Below are 26028 nucleotides of genomic sequence, written 5' to 3'. Positions count from 1 at the left end.
TACCACATGACTGTGCATTTTGCTTCTACTTGCACACTTCAGCATGGAAGAGTTCACTCACGTTAGGAAACCCAAGCCACTATTTAAAACTCTAAATTGTTGCGTTATTTTTCCTGGAAATGAATCACAATCTGGCCTCCTGTTGTCCCCACCCTTTGATCCTACTCCTGCCATTTAAGTCACATAGAAAAGAGTATCTCTCTCCCTCCTCCTCCACATGAAAACGTATTGAACAATTTCATGGCTGTATTCCTGACATCAGAACAGCATCTCATAGTTGATCAGATCTCCTCCCTTATACTACAGCAGGATGCTGTTTGGAAAAATCCTCTAACCATGTTTTTCCTGTGCTCTTGCACCAATACAACAGTCAACACAGAAGACTTCTGTGACCAAATGCACCCGCTGGGCGCCTCCGGTTCAATTCCAATACTACGGATCTAGAGATAGCTTCAGATCCCACAGGTTGAGGGCTCAGTCCCCAAGGCTCCCACTGACCCCCACCCCACCCTCAGATACCAGCCACAAGTCAGACCTCTGGAACTTCTGACCAACCAGCTTCAATTTGGCACTCCCAGGATCCCACTTTGGGTTGAATTACTTTGCTAGAGGGGCTCCCGGAACCCAGGGAAACACATTTACCAGCTTATTACCAAGGACACGAATGAAAAGATGCACAGAGCAAGGGATGGGTGAAAGGGTGTGGAGCTTCCCTGCCTCCCTGGGCCCCACGCTCCAGGAATCTTCACGTGTTCAGCTACCCGGAAGCTCTTCATACCCTGTTCTTTTGAGTTTTTATGCAGGCTTCATTACATGAGGCATGATTGACAACTGTGTAGAAATGTGATTGGACAAAAACGCATGATCTAAACCCAGCAAGGTCTGTCTGTTCAGACTTTTCTTGGCCTCTCTGTAGCATTCTTTCCTCCAGGGTATGGGCAGGACTCTCTCTGTGATAAAGGTCTTTTGACCTACAATCAGATTAGAGTCCTGCCTTGAGCAGGTGAGAAAGGACAGGAGAAGGTCAGAGAGCATGATTCTGTTTCATGAGGCCTGCTCCTGAGGCCTAAAATGCCCCAACATTACAACAAAAGACTGTTACAAGAGATACAGGAGCCAGGAATCATGGATGAAAGCCATTATATGTATACAGATACGGTAATATCACAGATGTTCACCACCCACCCCAACTACCACCCCCCACAACTACCAACACTCATATTGCCCAGGTTTCTCTGGGGCTGAATTGCCCCAGGACTTGCACCTGATTTTTATATAACCTGGGAATGGGCCAGGTGCCGTGGCTCACACCTGTAACCCCAATGCTTTGGGAAGCCAAAGTGGGAGGATCGCTTGAGCAACATAGAGAAACCTTGTCTCTAAAACTAAAAACGTGGGGATGACTGGGACCCATCCTGATGAACTCCTCTGAGTGAGTCCCTGCAAGTCAGGGTCTCCATGATAGCGTGAGGCTCAGAGCTCACGAGCCCTGCTTGTCTGTCCTCCCCACTGTGGGTCCTATTAAGTATCAATAATAGTAATTATAAGTCCAGGCACAGTAGCTCATGCCTGTAAACCCAGCACTTTGGGAGGCCAAAGTGGGAGGATTGCTTGAGCTCAGGAGTTCAAGACCGGCCTGAGGAACATAGAGAGACCCCCATCTCTACAAAAAAAAAAAAAATAGCCAGGCATGGCGGCCTGCACCTGTAGTCCCAGCTACTCAGGAGGGTGAGGTGGGAAGATGGCTTGAGCCTAGGAGGTCAAGGCTACAGTAAACTGTAATTGCACCACTGCACTCTGATCTGGGTGACAGAGTGAGACCCTGTAATAATAGTAATATTATTATAGTAGCAGGTTGCCCTTATTATGTGTCAGGCACTGGGCTAAACTTTCCATGTATTATCTCGTTTAATCTTCACAACCTCCCCCTGAAGTAGGTACTATTATTACCCCATTCTACAGAAAAAGAAATTGAGACTGGGTTCTCACAAGCCGGGAGAACCTCACTGTAAATAAGGGGCAGCCTTGGGTTTGCATGAGGCCTGCCTAGAGCCTGAGCTCTTACGCTCTCCCTGCCCTACCTCCCTGGGCTTGCTTGTCTGCTTCATCAAAGCCCAAGCTTACACTGAACACATAATTGCAAAGCCCAGGTCCCTGTCATCATAGCTTCTCCTTGAACAAAGAGCTGTCAGGGTCCTTCTGCCTCTCCATACCAAGATGCAATAACCCCTCTGATTCTCAGGGCACTCCTGAATACAGGTAAAGGCCCAGCCCTGTGACCTACCTTTTAGCCCTAGTGGCCTAGCTACCAGGGCTGGGCCAGGGACCCTGACTCAACTGGAACCATTGTCTTCTAGCTGGATAAAGATTTGGAAGAAGTCACCATGCAGCTGCAGGACACACCAGAAAAGACCACCTACATTAAACAGAACCACTACCAAGAGCTCAATGACATCCTCAACCTGGGAAACTTCACTGAGAGCACAGGTAAGAGAGCCAAGGCCCCAGAATGTGGTAGGGACCTTGGTTTCAAACACCAGCTGTTCATCTTCCATTTTTTAGGTGAAGAAACTGAGGTTCAAACAGGGCACGGGACTCAGACACGCAGAGCTGGCACACCTGGAACCTCTGTCTGCTGACCACAGTTCACTGTCTGCTTTGAGCCCCACCCTGCCTAGGCCTGGGGCTTCGATTTCCCATTCCCTCGGCTTCCAGCTCCACACCTACACACTGGGGCCAGCATTCCCAGTGTCCTGACTGGGGGCAGACACATTTTGTTTTCCCTTTTGTTCTTAGTGAATAGTTTACCCTTTCTTCTCTGAACAATATTTCACGGTTTCAAATATACCTCATCAATGTGCAAGAAAAGAATGGTTAGTTAGTTAGGATAGGATGCTCAATCTCACCACCCACTTGGGAATTGCAAGCTACAATAACACAAACCTGCCAGGCGCGATGGCTCACGCCTGTAATCCTGGCATATTGGGAGGCCAAGGCTAGAGAATCGCTTGAGTCCAGGAATTTGAGATCAGCCTGGACAACATAGCAAGACCCCATCTCTACAAAAATAAATTTAAAAACACACACACACACACACACAAATTTTTGCCTACCTTTTGGAAAAAATTTAAAAGGTTACCAGAATGGGTAAAAGTATTTGGAAATGAGCATTCTCCTGCAATGCATTAGAAGTCAGCCTGGCACTGTCTAAATGCTCCATGTTAAACCTCTTGACCTAGCAGTTCTACTAGCAGGAACCTGCCCCTCGCAAATACTCCCAGGTGTGCAGAGAAGAACACAGAGATGTTCCTCACAATGCTGTCTGTAGGTGAGAAAAACTGGAATTAACTTAAATGTTCATTATTTGGGGGTGGTTTCATTAATTAAGATATAGCCAAACAGGGTACATTTTATAGCTATTAAAAAGTGAGGTGAAAACTAGCCGGGCGAGGTGGCGGGCGCCTGTAGTCCCAGCTACTCCGGAGGCTGAGGCAGGAGAATGGCGTAAACCCGGGAGGCGGAGCTTGCAGTGAGCTGAGACCCGGCCACTGCAGTCCAGCCCGGGATACAGAGCAAGACTCCGTCTCAAAAAAAAAAAAAAAAAAAAAAAGTGAGGTGAGTCTATTTGTGCAGATATGGAAACATCTCCAGGTGAAAAAAGCAAGATGAAAGCCAACATTATGATTATGGGACATACAAATGCATATACGTGTGTGTGAATGCATTTTTTAAAAGGTTTAGAAAAACAAACACCAAATTGCTAACAGTATTGACTCGTGTGAAAAGAAATGGTATTGTGGAAAGTGAGTGAGAAGGGACTATTTTACAGTACCCTTTTTTTTTTATTTTTATTTTTATTTTTATTTTTACTTTTTTAAGATAGAGTCTCACTCTGTCGCCCAGGCTGGAGTGCAGTGGCATGATCTCAGCTCACTGCAACCTCTGCCTCCCAGGTTCAAGCAATTCTCCTGCATCAGTCTCCTGAGTAGCTGGGATGACAGGTGCCCACCACCACACCCAGCTAATGTTTGTACTTTTTTTTTTTTAATAGAGATGGGGTCTCACCATGTTGGCCAGGCTGGTCTCAAACTCCTGACCTCAAGTGATTTGCCCGCCTCAGCCTCCCAAAGTGCTGGGATTACAGTCATTAGCCACAACACCCAGCCACATTACCTTTTTTATGTTTCTCTATGGCTTGGTTTTTTCCATTAGCATGTATTCATCAATTTGTTATAACATTAGTTTAAATCAATGAAAAATCTTTCTTTTAATTAATTAATTTATTTATTTATTTATTTATTTATTGAGATGGAGTTTCGCTCTTGTTGCCCAGGCTGGAGGGCAATGGCACGATCTCGGCTCACTGCAACCTCTGCCTCCCAAGTTCAAGCGATTCTCCTGCCTCAGCCTCCCAAGTAGCTGGGATTACAGGTGCCTGCCACTGCACCCAGCTAATTTTTTTGTACTTTTAGTAGAGATGGGGTTTCACCATGTTGGCCAGGCTGGTCTCAAACTCCTGCCCTCAGGTGATCCACCCACCTCAGCCTCCCAAAGTGCTGGGATTACAGGCATGAACCACCATGCCTGGCCTTTTATTCTTATTATATAAGTAATAAGTGGTCTTATTACAGTAGCAATATTCTGTAACTAATATTATGTAACATGGTTATTACAAAAATGTTTAAATTGAGATAATAAAGAAATTACAAGAATAAAAATTACTTCTAATAACTTTAGTATCTGGTAAAAGTGGGAATTTTAAATTTGTGGGAGAAAAGGAATTATTCAATAAATTTCATTGGGATAAATGGGTAGGCATCTGGAGGAGAATAAGGTAGATCCTAAACTCACACCTACACAAAAATTAATTCCGATGAATAATAGATTTAAATATAAAAAGTGAAAACATGAAAGTACTAGAAGAAACCAAAGTAAAATTTTAAAAAATCTCAGAGAGAGGAGGACCTGTCTCAGTTTGATGCAAAACAGAAATCACAAAAGAAAAGGTTGATAAATTTAGGTACAAAAAGCATTTCTTTCATAATGCAAAAGCCATGATAAGTATAGCCAAAAAATCAAAGCCAAAAATTAACTCAGATAACAAGCTTATGCCCTTATATATAAGGAGAAATGATATGTAGTAATACAAAAAGTGTGTATAATTATATACCAATTAGTAAGAAAAAGACCAACATCTCAAAAGAAAAATGAGCAAAAGAGAGTTCTCATAAAAGGAACTGGAAATCGTTCTTACACTTATGAAAAGATGATCAATCTCATTCCTTATTAAAGAAATGCAAATTAAATCTGCAATGAGATACCGTTTTTGCCTCAAAGACTGGCACAGATCAGAGATCAAAAAGCTGCTCAGAGTGCCAGGAAACAGGTTATGAGAGAGGCATTCTCAAATGTTGCTGGTTGAAACAGAAATCATTCAGACCCAGCAATCCCACTTTTGGGATTTATTCTCCATGCCTTAGTCTGTTTGTGCTGCTATAACGCAATACTGCAGACTTGGTAATTTATAAATAACAGAAATGTATTTCTTACAGTTCTGGAGGCTGGGGAGTCCTAAATCTAGGTGCCAGTAGGTTCAGTGTCTGGGGAGGGTCCGGCCTCCACTTCTGAGATGGCACCTGGATTGTTGCATCCTCTGGAGGGGAGCAACTCTGCATCTTCACATGGCAGAAGGAGCGGGGGAAGGGGCAAACCCACTTTCTCAAGCCCTTTTATAAGGGCCCTAACCTCATCTATGCGGGCTCCGCCTTCACGACTTAATTACCTCCTAAAGGCCCCACCTCTTAACACTATCACATTCTTCATTCAGTTTCAACACATGAATTTGGGGGGACACGTTCAGACCATAGCAGTATGATATACAGTCGATTCTGCTGATTTACAGTAGCGGTAGTTGTGTTCTTTCTGCAAAGCCTCCATCAACAGTGGATTGTGAATACTGAACCATTGCTTCTATACAGGATTAGGTCCCTGGGAGTCTCTCACAGGCTGACATCACGAGCTGACATTTTTGTCCACCAATCAATATATAATTCTGTTGTATGCATATTTCTGTTTAAAGACATCTTATTTAGGCTGGGCGCAGTGACTCAAGCCTGTAATCCCAGCATTTTGGGAGGCCGAGGTGGGCGGATCACGAGGTCAAGAGATTGAGGCCATCCTGGCCAACATGGTGAAACCCCGTCTCTACTAAAAATACAAAAATTAACTGGGCATGATAGCACGTGCCTGTAGTCCCAGCTACTCGGGAGGTTGAGGCAGGAGAATCGCATGAACCCGGGAGGTGGAGGTTGCAGTGAGCCGAGATTGCACCACGGCACTCCACCTGGAGACAGAGTGAGATTCCGTCTCGAAAAAAAAAGACATCTTTTTAAATATATATGAGTTAATTAGCATTGCACTCATGGCCAACAGAAGTATAGCTCATGCCTGATGGAAGCTTATCTAATGCATGTATTTTCTCTCCATAAGGCACATCATAGCCCTCTTGTGCTTAGGGACACTAGCCAGCACTTCGGCGCTGTGCTTGGGGGCCATTTTCAACAGCAAACTCACCAACACACAGCACAAAATGTGAAAAACATGTCACTAAATAAACCTCCAGGAAGATACTTATTTACAATATAAGAGCTAAGCGCTAAGGCAGTGCATCACCTTGTTCAACCTCAGCTGGGAACGCGTGCATCAGGCAACTCACATTTTCCCACACTGTCCATGTCAGCAAATGACCACAAAAGCATTAAAATATTGATTTGGGGATTACAGATAAATTTAAGTGAGAAGAGGAGGTCACAAATACAAAATTCATGAATAATGAGGAGCAGCTGTACTCACGTAGATGCAAAATGACATACATATAAGGTTGCCCACTGAAGCAAAAACAAAGACACCAGTGCTCCCTTCCAGACCACATGAATCCAAATCTCGGGTGGGAACCTGATTTTTATATTTCTTTAAATCTCCTTGTATGGTCCTGAAGCACAAAGAGAGTTGAGAGAATTTAAATCACCATGTTTTGTGGCTACACAATATTATTTTGAATGGAGATCCTATAACTTATGTAACTAATCCATTATTACCAGACAACTTCAGATTAGTTCCAACATTTTAATATTATAAATGATACTCAGTTTGAGGCTGGGCGCAGTGGTTCATACCTATAATCCTAGCACTTTGGGAGGCTGAGGCAGGTGGATCACCTGAGGTCAGGAGTTCGAGACCACCCTAACCAATATGGTGAAACCCCGTCCCTACTAAAAATACAAAAAATTAGCTGGGCATTGTGGCATGCACCTGTAGTCCTAGCTGCTCAGGGCTGAGACAGGAGAATTGCTTAATCCTGGGAGGTGGAGTTTACAGTGAGCCAAGATAATGCCACTGGTGGCACGATTCTGAGTGACAGAGTGAGACTCCATCTAAAAAAAAAAAAAAAAGATGCCAAGGTTGAACATCTTGTATATATCTTTGCATAGATCCTTAATTATTTCCTTAGGATAATTTCAAGAAGTAGAAATTCCGGGTAAAAAATAGGTCGTTTTATGGTGTTTGACACAGATCAACAGTGCCCACCAGTAAGATTATGTCCATTTATTCTCCCACCAGCAGTTTACTGACTATTCTTTCTCTTTGCAATCTTTGCTGCTCTATGAAAAATACACCTTGGAGGTTTTTTTCTTTGTCATTACATCCCTATGTGCCCATGGAAAAGAATGTTAGAACCTCTTGTTTCTAAGTTATGTTTCCTACATTAGTCGACTTGATTTTGCCCCTTTTGTTCTTGGAGAGGAGAGCGCGGGGCATGCCACACAAATCCCCAGCACGTTGCTTCCATCCCTGACTGCTGACTGCTGGAGGCTTCTCAGCTCACCACCCGGGTCCCGGGAGAGCCGCTACACAGACCTCAGCTTAGAGAACACGGAGGGATAATGGGCTCTTTTGCAGTCTCTCTCCTGGGGTATCATCCTACAAAAAGTTGCATTGTTGATTTTTAAAAACTAAGTTAACAGAACATGTTGTGGTATTGTTTTGCATTCAGATGGAGGAAAGGCCATTTTAAAAAATCACCTCGATCAAAATCCCCAGCTACAGTGGAACACAACAGAGCCCTCTCGAACATGCAAAGATCCCATAGAAGATATAAACTCTCCAGAACAGTAAGTACCTTCACCTTGAAGACTAAATACGTCACTCCCGCACAGGAGTTTGCAATTCGCACCATGTTCTCACATCCATTATTTTATTTGCTTTCCACAGCCATCCCATGATGAAGTCCAATTACAATGCTCTTTTTACAGATGAATAAACTAATATTCAAAAAGAGGAGGTGACTTGCCAAAGCTCACTCAATTGCTACATGCAGGAAATAGGACTTGAACTCACATCTGTCCAACATCAAATCCAATGTTCTCTACTGCAGCACACTGCCTTAGTTATGTGTAAAATTTAACCTTGCTAAATGCATTTACTTGACGGTTTACTGAGACCTCCTGTATGTCAGGCATAGGTGCTAGGGTTACAGCAGTGAAGAAAACGGACTACAGTTCCTATCTTCATGGAGCTTCCATTCTATCTAGAAGGGTGATAGCTTAATAAAAAAGCAAAATATGGCATGTCAAACAATAGGAGCTTTGGAGAAAAAGCAGAGAAGGGGGTCAGGGAGTGTCATTTTAAATAGGGTGGTCAGAGAAGACTCAATGAGATGGTCACATCTAAGTAAAGACCTGAACATCTGTTAGCTTTGTTCCCACAGGCAATTTTAGGCCTTCCCATCTTATAGCACATTGGAAGCAGAAGTTAGAAATATAAACTTTGGGCTGGGAGCAGTGGCTCACGCCTGTAATCCCAGCACTTTGGGAGGCCAAGGTGGGCGAATCACCTGAGGTCGGGAGTTCGAGACCAGCCTGACCAACATGGAGAAACACCATCTCTCTAAAAGTACAAAAAAAATTAGCCGGGCATGGTGGCCCACACTTGTAATCCCAGCTACTCGGGAGGCTGAGGCAGGAGAATCGCTTGAACCCAGGAGGCAGAGGTTGCGGTGAGCCGAGATCGAGCCATTGCACTCCAGCCTGGGCAACAAAAGTGAAGCTCTGTCTCAAAAAAAAATAAAATAAAATAAATACAAACTTTGAAACTTGGCCTCTGGAAGTGACAAGCAATGAGGAACTAGCAAAAGCAGCCAAATCACCAATTGTAGCATCATTTGGGGCTCCTTAGTATTAGAGCTAATAGCCTATCAACCCAACTAGCTCCAAGGCCTGGCCAGCTTACAGTCCAGGACAGTGAGTGAGAGTTACATGGAATTTGTCAACAGTTTGCCTAGCAGTTGCCTCCAGTAGAGTGTAAGCACCTTGAGAGTAAGGTATGAGTCCTTCATGTGTCCCCTGCACCAAACACAGGTTCTGCCAGTGAGTAGGTTCTTGACAAGCATTTGTTGAATGAAGGAAAGGTGAACAGGATCCTCAGAGACAGAAGAATGCTCTGACAACCACAGCACCCACCTTGCCTAGGCAGACAGCCCTGCCCTGGCTTCTTGGACAGGGCACCCTTTTCCCAAGTCAAAGTTTATTCTTCCCTTTTTGTCCTGGACTTCTTGCCAGCATGATCTTGCCTTAAGACACAGACTTCAGCTGACATTATACAGGTTCAACTTGAACTTCAGAATGAGGTCTCCAACACTGTAGTTCCATGCATACCTGTGAGGTGTCTCTTGGGAGGAGTCTTTCTGGAAAATGTGGGCAGCACTTCATCTGTACTCATCTATCTCAGAACCAACCAGTGACCTAAATGAACCCCAAGGGCACACCCAGTTGGCATAAGGCTGCCCCCATGAATTGATTTGCCTCCACCACAAAACAATGTGGTTGAACAGAAGCAGCAAGAATTCCAACTTCCTCAGTTCTGGTTTTGTTTCCATGGGGAAGTTCCCTGAACTCTGTACTCTTCCCTCTTCTTTATAATGGGAACAGCAGTATTTCTTTTGCCTATTGGGTGTTTGTTAAGATCTGGGGTTTTTGTGCTTTGCTTTTTTACATGGGAGTGGTCAGGGACTGGGAACACAAGAAGCCATAAAAACTCAGTCCCTTCTCTCAAGGAATGCGGTATGAAAGTTGCATCCATGGAGAGCTGTGCAAGAAGGCGGCTGAGCCAAGCAGAGAAGCAGTCACCTGGGCACATTTGCCACAAGCAGCCTTTTCAACAAAGTGACATGACAGTCATTAAGACCAGAAGAGTGTGGCAATGAGAAGGGAGTCAGAGGGCAGCTCCCTTTTCCCTTGCTGCTCCTCCATCATTTGTTAACCCACACCCAGCTCCACCTTGCCTCTAGCTTTTGCTGGCTTCATTTCTGAGTATTTACCAAGGGTTCTGCTTAGCAGAGGAAGGGTTCTCTTAGCAGATAGTGAGCACAAACAAGGTGATATTTAAACTGGATCTTGAAGGAAACACAGTTCATGATGTCAGGAAGCAGAGAAAGAGTCTTCCAAGAGGGAAACAGCAGAAGAGCACCCAGAAGCAAGGTTTCCAGGGAAACTAGCTGCCAGAGGGCAGGGCTTACAGGTGGAGAGAATGGAAGATTCACCTGGAAACTTCTGATCCAGAGACAGAACTTAGGGAGCCCCAAATATCACATCAGTGTCCTTTTTGTCCCTTCCTTGGCTTCCTAGTGTTGGAATGATAACACTAGTTACCAAAGAAGCTGAAAGCCTGTGGGAATTGGCCCAGCAAGAAGAGATGCTGTCCTGGGCAAAGCAGAGGCAGAGGGGAGAGAGGAAGGATAGAGCAGGCGAGAAGTCTTTCAGGGACGGAACCGAAAGCCCTGTGGAGGTTTGTAAGAGTAGAGAATGAGAAATGTCTGGTTTGCAGCAAAGCCCTATTACAAAGGCAAAGCCTTGTCCTTAGTAATACAGACAGTCCCCAACTTACCATTTTCCAGCTTTACAATGGTGCGAAAGTGATACACATTCAGTACAGTATTCAGTAAATTGCATGAGATATTTAACACTTTTTTATAAAATAGGCTTTGTGTTAGATGACATGGCCCAACTGTAAGCTGATGTAAGTGTTCTGAGCACATTTAAGGTAGGCAAGGCTAAGCTAGGATGCTTGGTAGGTTAGGTGGATTAAGTGCATCTTTCTACTTATGATATTTTCAACTTACAATGGGTTTATGGGAATATAACCCATCATAAGTCAAGGAGCATCTTTTCTGCTAGGACATTTATAATAATCACCAAATCCTGGACCAAAGCTCAAGAAGATTCATCTCCCTTGTTTGTTCCAGTCTCCCTGGTTATTCCCAGGGCAGTAGCTGGTACATATGAGCCCTCATTAAATACCTGCTGGATGGCTGAATGGTTAGATGATTGAATGGACAGATCTTGGATTCAGAGAAAAATATACTCCTGTCATCAGATATTTTAGCCAAAGCGAGTCCAAGGAACTTTCTGGTGAGCCCCCAGCTAGCCTACACTAACACTCCTCCCTCTCCTTCTCTCCAGCATCCAGCGTCGGCTGTCCCTCCAGCTCCCCATCCTCCACCACGCTTACCTCCCATCCATCGGAGGCGTGGACGCCAGCTGTGTCAGCCCCTGTGTCAGCCCCACCGCCAGCCCCCGCCACAGACATGTGCCACCCTCCTTCCGAGTCATGGTCTCGGGCCTGTAAGGGTGGGAGGCCTGGGCCCGGGGCCTCCCCCGTGACAGAACCACACTGGGCAGAGGCGTCTGCTGCAAAAACACTGTCGGCTCTGGCTGCGGAGAAGCTGGGCACCATGGCTGGCCTCTCAGGACCACTCGGATGGCACTCAGGTGGACAGGACGGGGCAGGGGGAGACTTGGCACCTGACCTCGAGCCTTATTTGTGAAGTTCTTATTTCTTCACAAAGAAGAGGAACAGAAATGGGGCTTCTTCCTTAACATCTGCAAGCAAGGAGGAGCTGGGATATCAAACTTGCAAAAAAAAAAAAAAAAAAAAAAAAAATCTAGACAAGGAGAGAGGCGCTAGAACTCCAGCTGGAAGTCACGGAGTGACTCAAGCAGCCTTGGGAGGAGGCAAGGGGCTTCTGAAGAAACCACCTCTGCACTCTGCACACACATCACTGGCTGTGACCCCTCAGGCTAGCCCTTCTCCACTCTGGGGGAGGAGGTGGGAAGGGCCACCAGGCCCCCAGCTGCCAGGCCAGCCGACCCCAGCCTTCCTGGAACAGGGAGTCTGCAGGAGCGCAGACAGGCACAGCCCTGGGGCAGGCAGGCAGAGCACTGGGGCACCGCAGCAGGCTGACTTACATGCTCCTGATGGGACCTGTGTCACCCAATGAGATGTTTGTTACTCTGGTAAATGCCACACGTTAACACAATAAAACCCATTCCGGGGACCGTGGGGATTTAGGGCACGTCACTGCAGACACGCTCTGCAGCATTCACCGACAGTCTGTCATGCACCCACCACGTTGGCCATGTCCTTGTGTTCCTATCGAGTGCTCCCAGTAACCAGGGGGACCACCCGAGCTAATCATGGAATGTCCGTTCCCAGCAAACACGATAAAGAAAGATTGTGCACTTTAACCTCTCTCATCAGGGCCCAAGGGCTGGCTGGGATTTTTTTTTCCCACTAACTTTGTTTCTGACCAAAGTGAATCGGAGGCATTCTGCTAAAAGACATCCCTGTAGACACAGGGCAGAGAGTTGCTGGCCGAGGGCTTCCCTTGGCTTCCAGAAGGCAGCCTTCCATCCAGACAAGCCAGTGAGCTCTCCCCTTGGGATCACCGGGGTGATCCGTCAGCAGATTGATTCTCATTCATAAGATCATTCTTCCCTTTTAATTGAGCCCCTAAGAGCACTGGCCTGGGAGTCAGACAGACCTGGGTTCAAGTCCTCAGTCCCCTGCCCACTCCCTGCGTGACCTTGATCAGGTCACTAGTGTCTCTCTGAGCCTCAGTTTCCCCTCTGTAACTTGGGGTTGAAATAACACCTGTCCTGCCTACCTCACAAGGTCACTCTGAGGATTGAAACTTGATCTTGTCCAGGAAAGCTTTGTACCAAACAGTGAAGCCGCCCTGACCCGTGAGGTATGAGTATGACTCTGACCTTCAGCCCTCCCTACAGCCAGGGCTGTGGCCCAGAGAAGCTTCCCGCACAGCCCTCTACCCAGAACATCAGGGCTGGAGGGAGGCTCCCAGTGACTTTTCTGACATTCCTAGACAGGTTCATTCTTTGCTCAAGAAAGGCCCGAATGACAGCGTCCAGGATGTCTGCACAACTGAGCAGCTCGCTCACTCCCTAAAGAAACCTATTGGCAGCTTCAACAGGCAGGCAATAATCTCTTCCCAGAACCACTGCAGTCAGGAATAAACTGTTTTCTCCACCAGGCTTTGACAAAAGGGCCCACAGGAATCTTACCATCGCCAACATTTCAAAGCACCCTATTTCACGTAGCATAGCTTTCTGCTCCCCTTCCCCAAAGAGAGGTTATGGAGGTACTGTAGCTTTTAGGGAAAAAAAAAAAATGTTAACACATCACAGGTCAAGTTGAAGTCATTCTCTGTTTAGGCACTAAAAATCGGTGTTGTCACTCACTGTGTATTACCAGTATTTACTTGCTTTCTTGATTTCACCTAAACCAAATTTAATTTAAAGGACCACATTAATTTTTCAAAGGGAAAGAGACAACTAATTGTACATAATGTATACACACACACACACAAAAAAAAAATACCTGTAGAAATATTATTCCAGCATAGCAGGAAAACAAACAAACAAAAGTATTGGACTGTCGGAGGTGAGCCTGTGCGTCTGTAACCCTTTGTGACTCCTAAGCGTGCGCCGTCTTCTAGGTTAACTCACGAAGTACATTCTCTGTCTTACTGATACTGTAGGTTCACCCTTTTTTTTAAATTTCCTCGCAAATAACAAGACCCACAGAAGTGACTCTAGCTATTTAATGGTTCTGTTCTTTTATATGCAACAAACACACCGTCCATTTCTGAAGAGGCTTCGGCCTGAAGGCATTTTCCAATGATGTTAGTGCACAAACGCTTTAAATTAGACTGGAACTGCCAGAATCAAATGTAAATGAGGAATTTCTCGTACCCCTACTGCATGGTATCGATTTTTAATAAATTGTTGCAAATTTGTTTTTATGAATAAAAGGAAAAAACCTGTCGTCTTTAATGCCTACTCATCCCAAAATGCAGGTTAGATGGGGCCATATTCCTCCGCTTAGAAACTCAGGGAACAATTCTGGGGTTGCCTGCTCAGCATTGTCCCTGCCTTCATAAACTGCCCATCCCAGCCTCCTGCTGACAGCGGCAGAGCCGCCCTGTTACCAGGTGACCCCCAACTCTGGCCACAGCCGATTAATTCGAGGGTGGGAACCTGACCCAGGCTGGGCCGGTAAATCACTTCCTCAGGATTCCTCCACGTAGAGAAATTTAGTCTGCCATGAAACAGAAAAAAAAAAAAAAAAAAAAATGGAGCCAACAGAGAGACAATCAGGACCAACAGCTGAGTTGATGGTGTCAGAGTACCTGGTTAGCCGTCCCTTCCCACGCTCCTCTGAAAGCACAGCCCTGATTTTGGTAAGGAAGGGGACCTATTGGAACGGAATCTTGCTCCCACCATCCTTGCTCCCACCCCCGGACATAGTGATTGGTTCAGAAATATGCTCATTATCCAAGACCAGCCAATCAGAGTACTTCCCAGGGTTTCTGCCAGCTGTTTTCAGGAGGTTTAAAGGCACTCTGGGCCCCTCCTCACCTGTTCAGTTGTTCAGGCCTTCCTTGGATTCTCTTTTCTTCTTCTTTTTTTTTTTTTTTTTTTTTTGAGACGGAGTCTTGCTTTGTCGCCCAGGGTGGAGTGCAGTGGCCGGATCTCAGCTCACTGCAAGCTCCGCCTCCCGGGTTTACGCCATTCTCCTGCCTCAGCCTCCCAAGTAGCTGGGACTACAGGCGCCCGCCACCTCGCCCGGCTAGTTTTTTGTATTTTTTGGTAGAGACGGGGTTTCACCGAGTTAGCCAGGATGGTCTCGATCTCCTGACCTCGTGATCCGCCCGTCTCAGCCTCCCAAAGTGCTGGGATTACAGGCTTGAGCCACCGCGCCCGGCGGATTCTCTTTTCTTCTGATACGTTGCCCTTTTTGCCTAGGTTGGTTCAAGCTGGGTTCCCATCACTTGCAATCCCAAGATTCTTAACTAATATGGAAAACCCACGACCTCCCCAACCCCGACTCCCCTTCGGGGCCTTGCCAGCCTGTCGAGATTTGGCCCCATGCTCCTTTCTAGCCTCCTCATCCCATCCCCCTGGAGCCTGTGGAACCACCCCAAAGACTTTTATTTCTCCAGGGTGCTGGGCCTCAGCTGGCAGTTCTGACTCATCTCTCTAGATCCCCTTCAATGGGATCTTCTCTTCCTAGCTCTGGACTGAGGACATTGCCCCCCTCTATGGTACTGAGTACATGCCCACGCTGTCCCCTCCCCATTCTGGACCCTGAGCTCCCTGAGGATGGGACTCATGTCTGCTTCCATGACGTTCCACTGAGCAGCAGTTCCTCCCCGTGGCTCAGAACGGGCTTCAACAAGGCTTTGCACAATTGAACATTTTGACCGAGGCGTGTCCACATTGGTTGCTGGGCCTAAAAGGCAAAGCAAAAGCAGAGGTAGCCACAGCAGGCTGGGGAGGCCCGAGGTTCATATGACTGGGTGCAGTCCTAGAAGTGGGGGCACTGGACTCACAGACTCCACTGGAGGGCCGGTCCCAGGCTGGAGTTTCCCGGGACATGGGATCCTCAACGTGGAGCCTCCCAAGGAGCAGGCTGTCTGAATCCTGGCCCAAGAGACCCCTGCTCAGCGCCTGCTGCTCCACACCACTGCTCGTGCAGCCTTCCTACCGGATGTGGGTTGTTCAAGGTTGGGAAACAGGCCCAACATGAAGAATACGTACCCAAGGTCACCTAATAAGGCTGTGGCAAAGGCAGGAACAACCAGAATCTTAGGTGGTCTTCCTTTTCTACCTGACCTTGACTCACAGAAATTAGAGCAGAGAAGGATGGCAGCAGTCATCTTGCCCAGCCCCTCCTAGTACAGATGGGGAAACGGAGGCCCAGCAACTGGAGCCAAGGTCAACCAGAAGGTCACGAGAGGGCCAGCATGGAACCCAGATGTCCTGGTTTTGAGACTCGGCTCTTCTCAGTCCACTTCCCAACCTATTCTACCACAGATAGTGCAACCACAGCAGTGAAACACTGCCCCCATAGAACCATTTCTCAGCTACCACAGACTGAGAAATTTTTATATAGCCTCGCTAAATATGGAGTCAGCCAAGACAACATTTGGTCTCTCCTCTTAACACATTTGAAAGAGAGAAATGCCCCAAGTGTTGAAGATGCTCCTTGTCACATCACTGAAGTGATGCCTTGCTTGGCCATGAGCAGGAAGAGCCCAGACAGCAATGGTGCACTTCATTGCTCTTCATTCTTCTTCAAAAGCATTCTGTCTTCCTTTTGTTATGACTGGCTCATTTCTGAGTTAAAAATAAAATAAAAGGGTATTTCCCAACCTCAAAGAAAGGCTTTCTGGAGTTGAAGCCCTCTTAGAAAGCTCTGTCTGGGGGTCTCCTCACCCTGGGATGTGGAGACAACACTGGGATCCGCTCTGAGGGAAGAATGGGAGAGGTTTCTGGAAACAGCAAGCCTGGGGCACCAGCCAAGGCCTGCCCTTCCAGGCAGTTCCCTGTGCTCAGCAATTTCTTCTTTACAAGAATCAGGATCCACAGACCTAGAAGCCAGTGCTGGGGAGAGGAGGTGGTGCTGGGTAGACTGCAGAAAGCAGACTGGCGGCCATCAGCACCTCTGCCTGACCAGCAACCACCTCTGCCTGACCAGCAACCACCTCTGCTTTCCTGCAGCTCTTCTGGAAGCACTGCCCTACTTTTGCTGGAAAACAGAAAGGAGAAAATCTGGAGGGCTGCCCTTGCTTCCACTGCTGGACACAGGATTGGTTCAGGGATATGCTCATTAACCAAGCCCAGCCAATCAAAGCTTTCCCCTGATGTTTTAAAGAAGTTTGAAATCTTGCCCTCCATGCTGAGGGCGATGAAAAGAGAGAGACTGAGCTCTCATTGCATTATTTGGGCTCAAGGACCAGTGATACCTAAAAATACATCCATCCTTGAGCTTCTAGGTTTTAAACTAATAGATACCTTTTTCCGCTTACATAGAGTAGGGTTTCTGTCACTTAGAACCAAAAGAAATCTGTGGGATGCAGAGGGGCTCCACGAGGGGTTCACTGTTGTCTGAAACTCTCCTGGTATTGAGGAGATACCAGGAGACATTCAGACATGCAGGAGATATTCCGACATGCAGGAGATATTCCCTGGCCTCACACATGCTGCTGAACAGGGAGGTGGGTAAGGATACCCAAAGGGAAGATGGGGCTAAGAAGCCTCAGGAGGCTAAAGAAGGGTCAAGGAGCCAGGCCGAGGGCCAGAGGGCTGGCACCAAGCTGTGTGCCCAGCACTTGTCACCTGTCTGTCCCCTACCTCCTTGGCTTGTCATCCCTTAGCCTTGAGGAGCAAGGTTTGTGAGGTACTGGACAATAAATGATTAACACACTCTCTGGAAGAGAAAATTGGTCCCTCCTCTGCCTCCACCCCACATCTGAAACCCCTGGCAAACCCCAGGGGCTCACTCCATCATACTTGGTCTCCCCTGTCCGTGGTCCTGAGTGGGTCCTGCCCAGAGATGACAATTCACTGGTTCCTCCAGGTCCCATCTTCAGGAGCCCCAAACCCTCAATGGGGCATCCACTGAGCCCCTGATCTTTGCCAAGGCCTGTGCTAGGTGCCAGGTGAACACTGAGCAGGATATAGGTCTCAAGAAGCTCACACACTAATAGGAAGACAGATGCTTAATGAAGAAATGACAATAGCATGTGATAAGCACCTACTCCAGACTGGGCATGTGTCCTGGGGGACATAACCTCCAAACAGGGCTAGTTTTGGGGGTTTGCAACCTATACAGTTTTTAAAGGGCCTCATGTTCGGCTTAATGCTCTGCTGTAACTATTTTGAAATTCTAAATAACTTTTGAAAAGGCTTAGAATTTTATTTTTATTTTTTATTTACTTGTTTATTTTTGAGACAAGTTATCACTCTGTTGTCCAGGCTGGAGTACAGTGGCATGATCACAGCTCACTGCAGCCTTGACCTCCGGGCTTGAGCCATCCTCACAACTCAGCCTATGAGTAGCTGGTACTACAGGCATGCAACACCATGCCTGGTTAATTTTTTATTGTTTAGAGAGATGAGATCTCTCTAAAAAATAAAATTTTGAAAAAATTTATGTTGCCCAGACTGGTCCCGATCACCTGGGCTCAAGCAGTCCTCCCACCTCAGCATCCCAAAGTGCTGGCATTACAGGCACGAAGCATCATACCCAGCCCAGGGCTTAGCACTTTAATTTCATACAGAAGCCCACAAATTATGTAGCCAATCCTATACCTAGACCTGAAAGTGAGTAAAAACTAGCCAGCAAAAGAGAGAAAGAAGAGGAGGGGAGAGGGAGAGAACTAGCAGCCCAATTCTGTGGAATGCATGCATCTGCAGGGGCTGCTGTGGCTGCACCAAGGACAACTAGGTTGTTGTGTGTTCATCATTTGCCATGGAATCCATGTGACTTCAGATTGCTGCGTAATCAGACAGCACGCATCCTGTCTGTGTGTGATGACGTGCGTTACATCTCAAAATCATCAGCCTGGTTGCAAATTCCTACACCTTCACTTACCTGGCTGCATGGCTTTGAATGATTCCACCTCTCTGAGCTTCTGACCCCTCCTCTGTAAAATGGACATGATACCTCACTCAGAGATTCTCTGACCGCCAAAGAGGCTCATGTAGGAGAAAGTGTCTTGTAAACACTAAGCTTATATTTGTGCTACTCCCAGACAGGAGGAATGTAAAGTGAGCAGCTTTAGTAGGTACAGCGGGGCAGCCAACAGCCTAATCTCCTCACAACAGACTGCATCTAGGAAGAATGCCATCAGGGAAAACATCCTGACATGCTATATTAGGGGCAAGGTGAGATTCTAAAGACAAGGCTAAAAGAGAGACAGCAGAACAATTCTGTTAGAAAAAGAACTAGAAATTTGGGGTTAGAAGGAGAGAAAAATGAGAGAGGAGTGGGTGATAAGTAACGGGGCAGTGTGGTTAAAAAGCTTTTAAGAATAGGGATGTCAGCCGGGTGCAGTGGCTCACAACTGTAATCTCAGCACTTTGGGAGGCCGAGGCGGGTGAATCACCTGAGGTCAGGAGTTTGCGACCAGCCTGGCCAACATGATGAAACCCGGTCTCTACTAAAAATACAAAAACTTGGCCGGGTGTGGTGGCACACGCCTGTAATCCCAGCTACGCGGGAGGCTGAGGTAGGAGACCCACTTAAACCTGGGAGGTGGAGGTTGCGGTGAGCTGAGATCGTGCCATTGCACTCTAGCCAGGGCAACAAAAGCAAAATTCCTTCTCAAAGAAAAAAAAAAAAAAAAGAATAGGGATGTCGAATATTTGATTTTAAATCATTTGTGTTGCATGAAGTAAAAACCTGTCTCTTCCCTTTATTTCACTCCCTCCTGCAAAATGTCCCTAAACCTTTGGTTACATTTACTACATGAGTAAAAGCTCTGTGAGTTTTAGTGGAAATAAAGGAAAAGAGCGAATTCTATGTTTAGGTAGAGACCAGAGTAAGGATAAAAAAAAGAAGCAGCCACAAGATGCAGAGGGAAAAATACGTTCTCTGGCTGAGCGCAGTGGCTCTCACCTATAATCCCAGCACTTTGGGAGGCCAAGGCGGGTGGATCACCTGAGGTCAGAAGTACGAGACCAACCTGGCCAACATGGTGAAACCCCATCTGTACAAAAATACAAAAATTAGCTGGGCATGGTGGCACGCACCTGTAGTCCCAGCTACTCTGGAGGCTGATGCAGGAGGATTGCTTGAACCCAGGAGATGGAGGTTATAGTGAGCCAGGATCACACCACGGCACTCCAGCCTGGGCAACAGAGTATACATATATACAACATATATGACCTATGACATATATGTTGTATATATGTGTTATATATAATGTATATTATATATGTTATATATGTTATGTATATAATATGTTATATATAATGTATATTGTATATGTTATGTATATAATATGTTATATATAATATATGATATATGATATGTTTCATATATTATATATATACTATTTGCATAAGTGGGAATTTGGAGCAAGAGGCGACCATGAGCCCATAAGCTCTCCCAAAATTCACAGAAGCATTGGAGAGGCACTGGTCTTCTCCAGAGCCAAGTATGGGAGGACTAGAAAGTTAGGATTAATCACATCTAGATCTCACAGGGCATAGTCACCCTTACTTCCATCTAAGTTACATAAGCAACAGGAAATATGTCATCCCATAGAGCCATAAATCTCAAAGATCCGGAATACAACAATAGAAATACTAGAAAATAAGACCAGCAATAAAATGGTCAACTGGATGGCAAAACAATCTCCACACTCAAAGCTTTAGGAATGACATGATATCGGAGAAGCTGCCAGCCTGGAGGCTCTGGCAGTGTTGAAGAGCCATTAGCTTGGCCATCTTTGTTCTCCAAGGTCGTGGCTGGTTTTGGCTACCCTAGTCCACCATGTCTGTAACTGGAGAAGTCTGGCACTATTGTGAAGTTAGGGTTTTTGTGCGAAGAGAAGATACATCTGATTTCCCTCCAACTGAATTCCAATGGAAAAGACTCAAAACAGTGTTTCTCAAACATGAAAAAAAAAAAATAGAGAGGGCCAGGCATGGTGGCTCACACCTGCAATCCCAGCACTTCTGGAGGCCCAGGAGGGAGGATTGCTTGAGGCCAGGAGTTCAAGACCAGCATGGGAACACAGTGAGACTCTGTCTCTACAAAAAAAATGTAATTATCTGGGCTTGGTGGCATGCCCGTAGTCCTAGCTACTTGGGAGGCAGAGGTGGGAAGATTGCTTGAACCCAGGAGTTCAAGGTTGCAGTAAGTTATGATTGTGCCCCTGCACTGCAGCCTGGGCCACAAAGTGAGACCAGGTCATAAGAAACAAGGAGGTAAAGCAAAAAAAGAAAGAAAGAGAGAAGGAAGAGCGATGGGGGCGGGGGGAGGGAGGGAGGGAGGAAGGAAGAAAAGGAGGGAAGGAAGAGAGGGAGGAAGGAAGGGTGGAAGAGAGAGAGAGAGAGAGAAAGAAGAAAGAAAAAGAATGAAAGAAAGAAAAGAGAAAGAAAAAGAAAGAGAAAGAAAGAGGGAAGACAAAGAAGGAAGAAAGGAAGGAAGGAAGGAAGGAAGGAAGGAAGGAAGGAAGGAAGGAAGGAAGGAAGGAAGGAAGGAAGGAAAAGAGAAAGAAAGAAAAAAGAGAAAGAAGAAAGAAAAAGAATGAAAGGAAAGAAAGAAAGAGAAAGAAAAAGAAGAGAAGAGACATGTGGACACCTTTTTAGTGTTGAGTTAAATTATTTTTATAAAGAAAGTTACTGAAGGCTGCAGTGAGCTCTGATTGCACCACTACACTCCAGCTTGAGCAACAGAGTGAGACCCTGTCGAAAAAAAGCAGAAAGCGAGAGAGAGAGAGACATATGGACACCCTTTCAAACTGTGTTGACTTAAATTATGAAATGCGCTCCAACTAGATATAAACTCAGGCTTAGAGCATTCATATAAAATCCAAACAAAATAGAAAAGCCAATAAAAATCATGTTAACAACATGGATAAAATGGGATAGATGAGGTTTTGCTGAAAAATAAGTGGCAGCTCACCACATGAGCACAGCCCTGACTGCTGCCAGGCATGTTCCTGTGACTTCAGCCAGCCTGGTGTGATGACTCAATTATCACACTGCTTTTCTTTATTTAAACTTCTGTGAAAACTTCATTTATTCAGCATGCTGCAATATCACTGGGCTGTCCCTGGACTCCAACATATAACTTCCCTATTAAGGCCACCTTTGTTTGTTTTCTCTCATGAGCCATTGACAATAGTGGGGCCATCTGATAATACACACAATTGGAGTCGTGATTGAGTGCAGATGCCCATTAAGCCCCAGGCTAAGTGTTTTGCAAGCATAATCTCATTTAGCTCTCACAGGGACCCCAGCGCAGAACCGATTATTACCACCCTTTGACAGCTAAAGGCACTCAGGCACAGCGGGTGAGTGCTGTCCTGGGTCACACAGCTGGGATGTGGAGTGAGTCACAATTTGAACACAGCAGCCTGATCCAGAGTAGACCATTTTTACCACTTCTTTAAACCCTAGTCACAAGTAGCTGGATTCAGATGACCCAGGATATGCTTTTTTTTAAAAGATTATCTTGAAATAAAAATCCCTCTTGTTTTCATTTTATAAAAGATTTGCAGACCCCCAAGATTCACCCAGGGTATCATCTGAGGCTCTAGGCCCCAGTCTGAGAGCCTCGGACCCAGGCAACGTGACCTGAGGAGCCATTGAGCAAGCCAGTGGCTCAGAGCAACACTGGGAGATACACTCCAGGCCCCTGCGCTCCTCAGGCCGACTCATAAACCAGCCCCTGGGAGATCCTGGGCCTCGGGGACACCTGGTTTTGAGGGCAGTGGAGCCTGGGGGAGCAGGGGCAGCTCCATGTTGAGCAACAGTGACAGTGGCAGTAATGATGGCAGTACCAGAGCTCCTGGGTGGCTGTGACAACAGACACCTGTCATGGCTGTGGTGGCCACAGTTCTGAAGGCGCCAGCCCCCCAGTGGGAGTGGAGGTGGAGGTGAGGAGTTGGTCAAAACTAGTTGAAGAGGTAGGGCGGCCTCCACATCAGGAAGGAGGCCGATTCACTCAGGGCTAGAGGCTGGCAGCTCTGCCACAGCAGAGAAGAACCTATGCAGACACAAGCCCTATGCCCAAGCTGCCCATTGACTAGATGCCCCTACCCCAGATCTTCACCCTGGGCCACCCATCCAGGCCTCCAGGATCTAGCAGAAGGACTCTGCCAGCATCCCAGGGCAGGGGAGGCAAGATGGAAAGTGTTCACCCCATCTGCAGAGAAAAGCCGGCTCTGAGTTGTTTCTGTGAAATAAGAGATTATAGACAAACTGATGAGAAAATGGACTGAGAAGAAAAAAGGGAAGAAAGTGGGGAGGGAAGAAAGTGGGGAGGGAAGAAAGAAGGAGGGAGGGAGGGAAAGTTTTGAGATTGGAGGAGTGTCAGAAACCTGCACATTCAACTCCTTCTCTCTCTTTAATTCTTGCTACAATGGCCCAACCAATCAGAGGAAATCCATATCCTCTTCCATAAAGATGATTCCATGCAGATGGTTTTTGAAAATTAGAGAAAGTGTCCCATACACATCCCTAAAAGCTCAAGTCATTTCCACTGCTCGGTAAAGGGCGGAGGGAGGAGAAGCAACTGCAGGCCACCATCTTCTCACTAAGTGTGGGGAAGGCCCCCTGGGGTTAATTATAACTCAGTAGTGCAAAAGCCAAGTAGTCTTGGATTTGATTTTAGAGCTTCCATTCTGAGTTCAAAAAACCTTCAGACGTGGGCCGGTATCTCCACGCGGGAGCTGCTGGAAGTCATAATTTCACAGGATTTCTGCAGAACCAGCGCTACAGCATCCACTTTCTCTCACTAGTCACCCCCACCACAGGGAAGAAGAGGAGGCAAATGAGAGCAGAATTCATGAGCAGCAGCCATCTCTTCTCATCCCATGGGGAGCCGGGAAGGCTTGGATAAGTTCCCCTCCCTCCATAAGATCGGGGGTAGCTTAAGTATTCCTGCAGACCCTTTCCCCTTCATCAAGTAAGGGACTGGCACTGCCTTTCATCTGAAAACTTCAGAGCCATTGAACTGCCCAGTGCCCAGGCCGGTGTTGCTGGCAGGTCGTGAAAGAGGGCTGAGCAGAGGAAGGAGGACTAGGGTAGCTAGTGGCATTCCCACAGCGTGGCTTGGCAAGGAGATGTGGGTTTTCCCTGGGTTGAGTGGGCACTGAGGAAGGTTGAGAGAATTTCATCATCCTAAGAGGCTGAGAAAAAAAGTAGATGGATGAGGCTCAGTCAGAACTTGCTCACCAGAGGATCATGTCAGAAGGATCCACTGGAAAGCCAGCACTCAGACCCTGCCTGGCAGAGGGAACAGCCAGCCAGATAGGAACAAAAGAAGTGATTTTGCCAGCAGAAAGAAGACTATGTAACACAGGGAGTTACATAAAGCAGTGTTCTGATCCTCTTCCCTCTCCTGCCTCCTTTCCCTGATGTCTCAGAGAAAGTAGAGAACGGGAGAGCAAACCTCATCACCTCCCTCCCTGCCCCAAGCCACGGAAGCCTCAAGTGCCTGCCTGGGAAGAGTGCACTTTTTTTTTTTTTTTTTTTTTTTTTTTTAACATCCAGAGACTCTTTCCTTTTTATGGCTTTATTGAGATGGAATCCACATACCACACAATTCACCCTTGTAAAGGGTGCAATTCAGCCAGGCATGATGGCTCACGCCTATAATCCTAATGCTTTGGGAGGCCAAGACAGGAGGATCCCTTGAGCCCAGGAGTTTGAGACCAGCCTGGACAACATAAGGGGACTCCATCTCTATACAAAATTTAAAAAATTAGCCCGGCATAGGGGTCGCACGCCTGTAGTCCCAGCTACTCAGGAAGCTGAGGCAGGAGGATCACTTGAGCCCAGGAGTTTGAGGTTATATAGTGAGCTATGATTTTGCCGCTACAACAGACTGAGATCCTAAAAAAATAAAATAAAATGAACTAAAGTATACAATTCAAAGTTTTAGTATATTCACAGATTCATACAATCATCTCCACAATCTAACTTTGGAACATTTTCATAGCTCCAAAAAGAGTTAGATGTCAGTCCCTATTTCTCCCCAAGTACCCCCAGCCTAAGCAACCGTGAAATCTACTTTCTGTCTCTATAAGTTTGGACATTTCACATAAATGGAACCTTGCAATATGTGGTTCTTTGTGATGGGCTTCTTTTACTTAAGATAATGTGTTCAATATTCGTGTGTTCATTATCAATATGAATGCAAGATAATGCATTCATACTGCAGCATGGATCGGGACTGCCTCACCTTTTATTGCCTAATATAGTCTATAGTATGTGTATATATTTTACTTTATGCAGTTATTATCCATGTTATCAGTTAGCAAACATTTGAGTTGTTTCTACTTTTGGACTATTATGAATAATGATATTATGAACATTCAAGTACAAGTTTTTGTGTGGACATAATGTTTTTGTTTCTCTTGGGGATATAACTAGGAGTGGAATTGCTGGGTTGTATGGTAACTCTAGTTTTAACTTTTTGAGGAACTGCCAAATTTTTCCACTGTAGTTACACCATTTTACATTCTCATCAGCATGTATGAGGGTTCCAATTTCTCCTTATCCTCATCAACATTTGTTATTATCTATGTTTTTAAAAAATTCATAGCCATCCTGGTGGACGTGAAGTATCTCATTGTGGTTTTGGTTTGCATTTCTCTGATGGCTCATTGAGCATCTTTTCACGTATTTATTGGCCATTGACATATCTTCTTTGCAAAAATGTCTGTTCAGAGCCTTTGCCTTTTTTTTGGAACAGGGCCTCACTTTGTTGCCCAGGCTGGAATGCAGTGGTTTGATAATGGCTCACTGCACCCTAGAAGTCCTGGGGCTTAAAGTAATCCTCCCACTTCAAATTCCCGAGTAGCTAGGACTACAAGTGCAAGCCACCACTCCCTGCTAATATTTTTATTTTTGTAGAACGAGCCTCCCTATGTTGCCCAGCTGGTCTCCAATTCGTGGGCTCCAAGAGATCCTCTCACCTCAGCCTCCCAACGTGCTGGGATTATAGGTGTGAGCCACTGCACCTGGTGCCATTTTTAAGTTGAGTAATTTGAATTCTTCCTATTGAGATGTAAGAGTTTGTTAGGTATTCTAGATACAAGTTTCTTATTTGATCCATGATTTGCAAATATTTTCTTCCATTCAATGAGTA

General features: G+C 46.1%; 1 protein-coding gene across 1 annotated transcript in view; it reads left to right on the top strand.

Annotated features, from left to right (window-relative positions):
- GABBR2 (gamma-aminobutyric acid type B receptor subunit 2) overlaps positions 1-14181 on the top strand; it is a 419145-nt gene extending 404964 nt beyond the window's left edge. Inside the window, exons 17-19 of the mRNA XM_007968615.3 lie at positions 2358-2487; positions 8054-8171; positions 11517-14181. Coding sequence (XP_007966806.1) covers positions 2358-2487; positions 8054-8171; positions 11517-11682 — 414 coding nt within the window. The 3' untranslated portion in view covers positions 11683-14181. The remainder of the gene's footprint in view (positions 1-2357; positions 2488-8053; positions 8172-11516) is intronic.
- The last annotated feature ends 11847 nt before the right edge of the window (positions 14182-26028 follow it).

Source organism: Chlorocebus sabaeus, chromosome 12 (genome assembly GCF_047675955.1).
Source record: "Chlorocebus sabaeus isolate Y175 chromosome 12, mChlSab1.0.hap1, whole genome shotgun sequence".
NCBI classification, from domain to species: Eukaryota; Metazoa; Chordata; class Mammalia; order Primates; family Cercopithecidae; genus Chlorocebus; species Chlorocebus sabaeus.
This window is presented reverse-complemented; position numbering and strand designations above follow the sequence as displayed.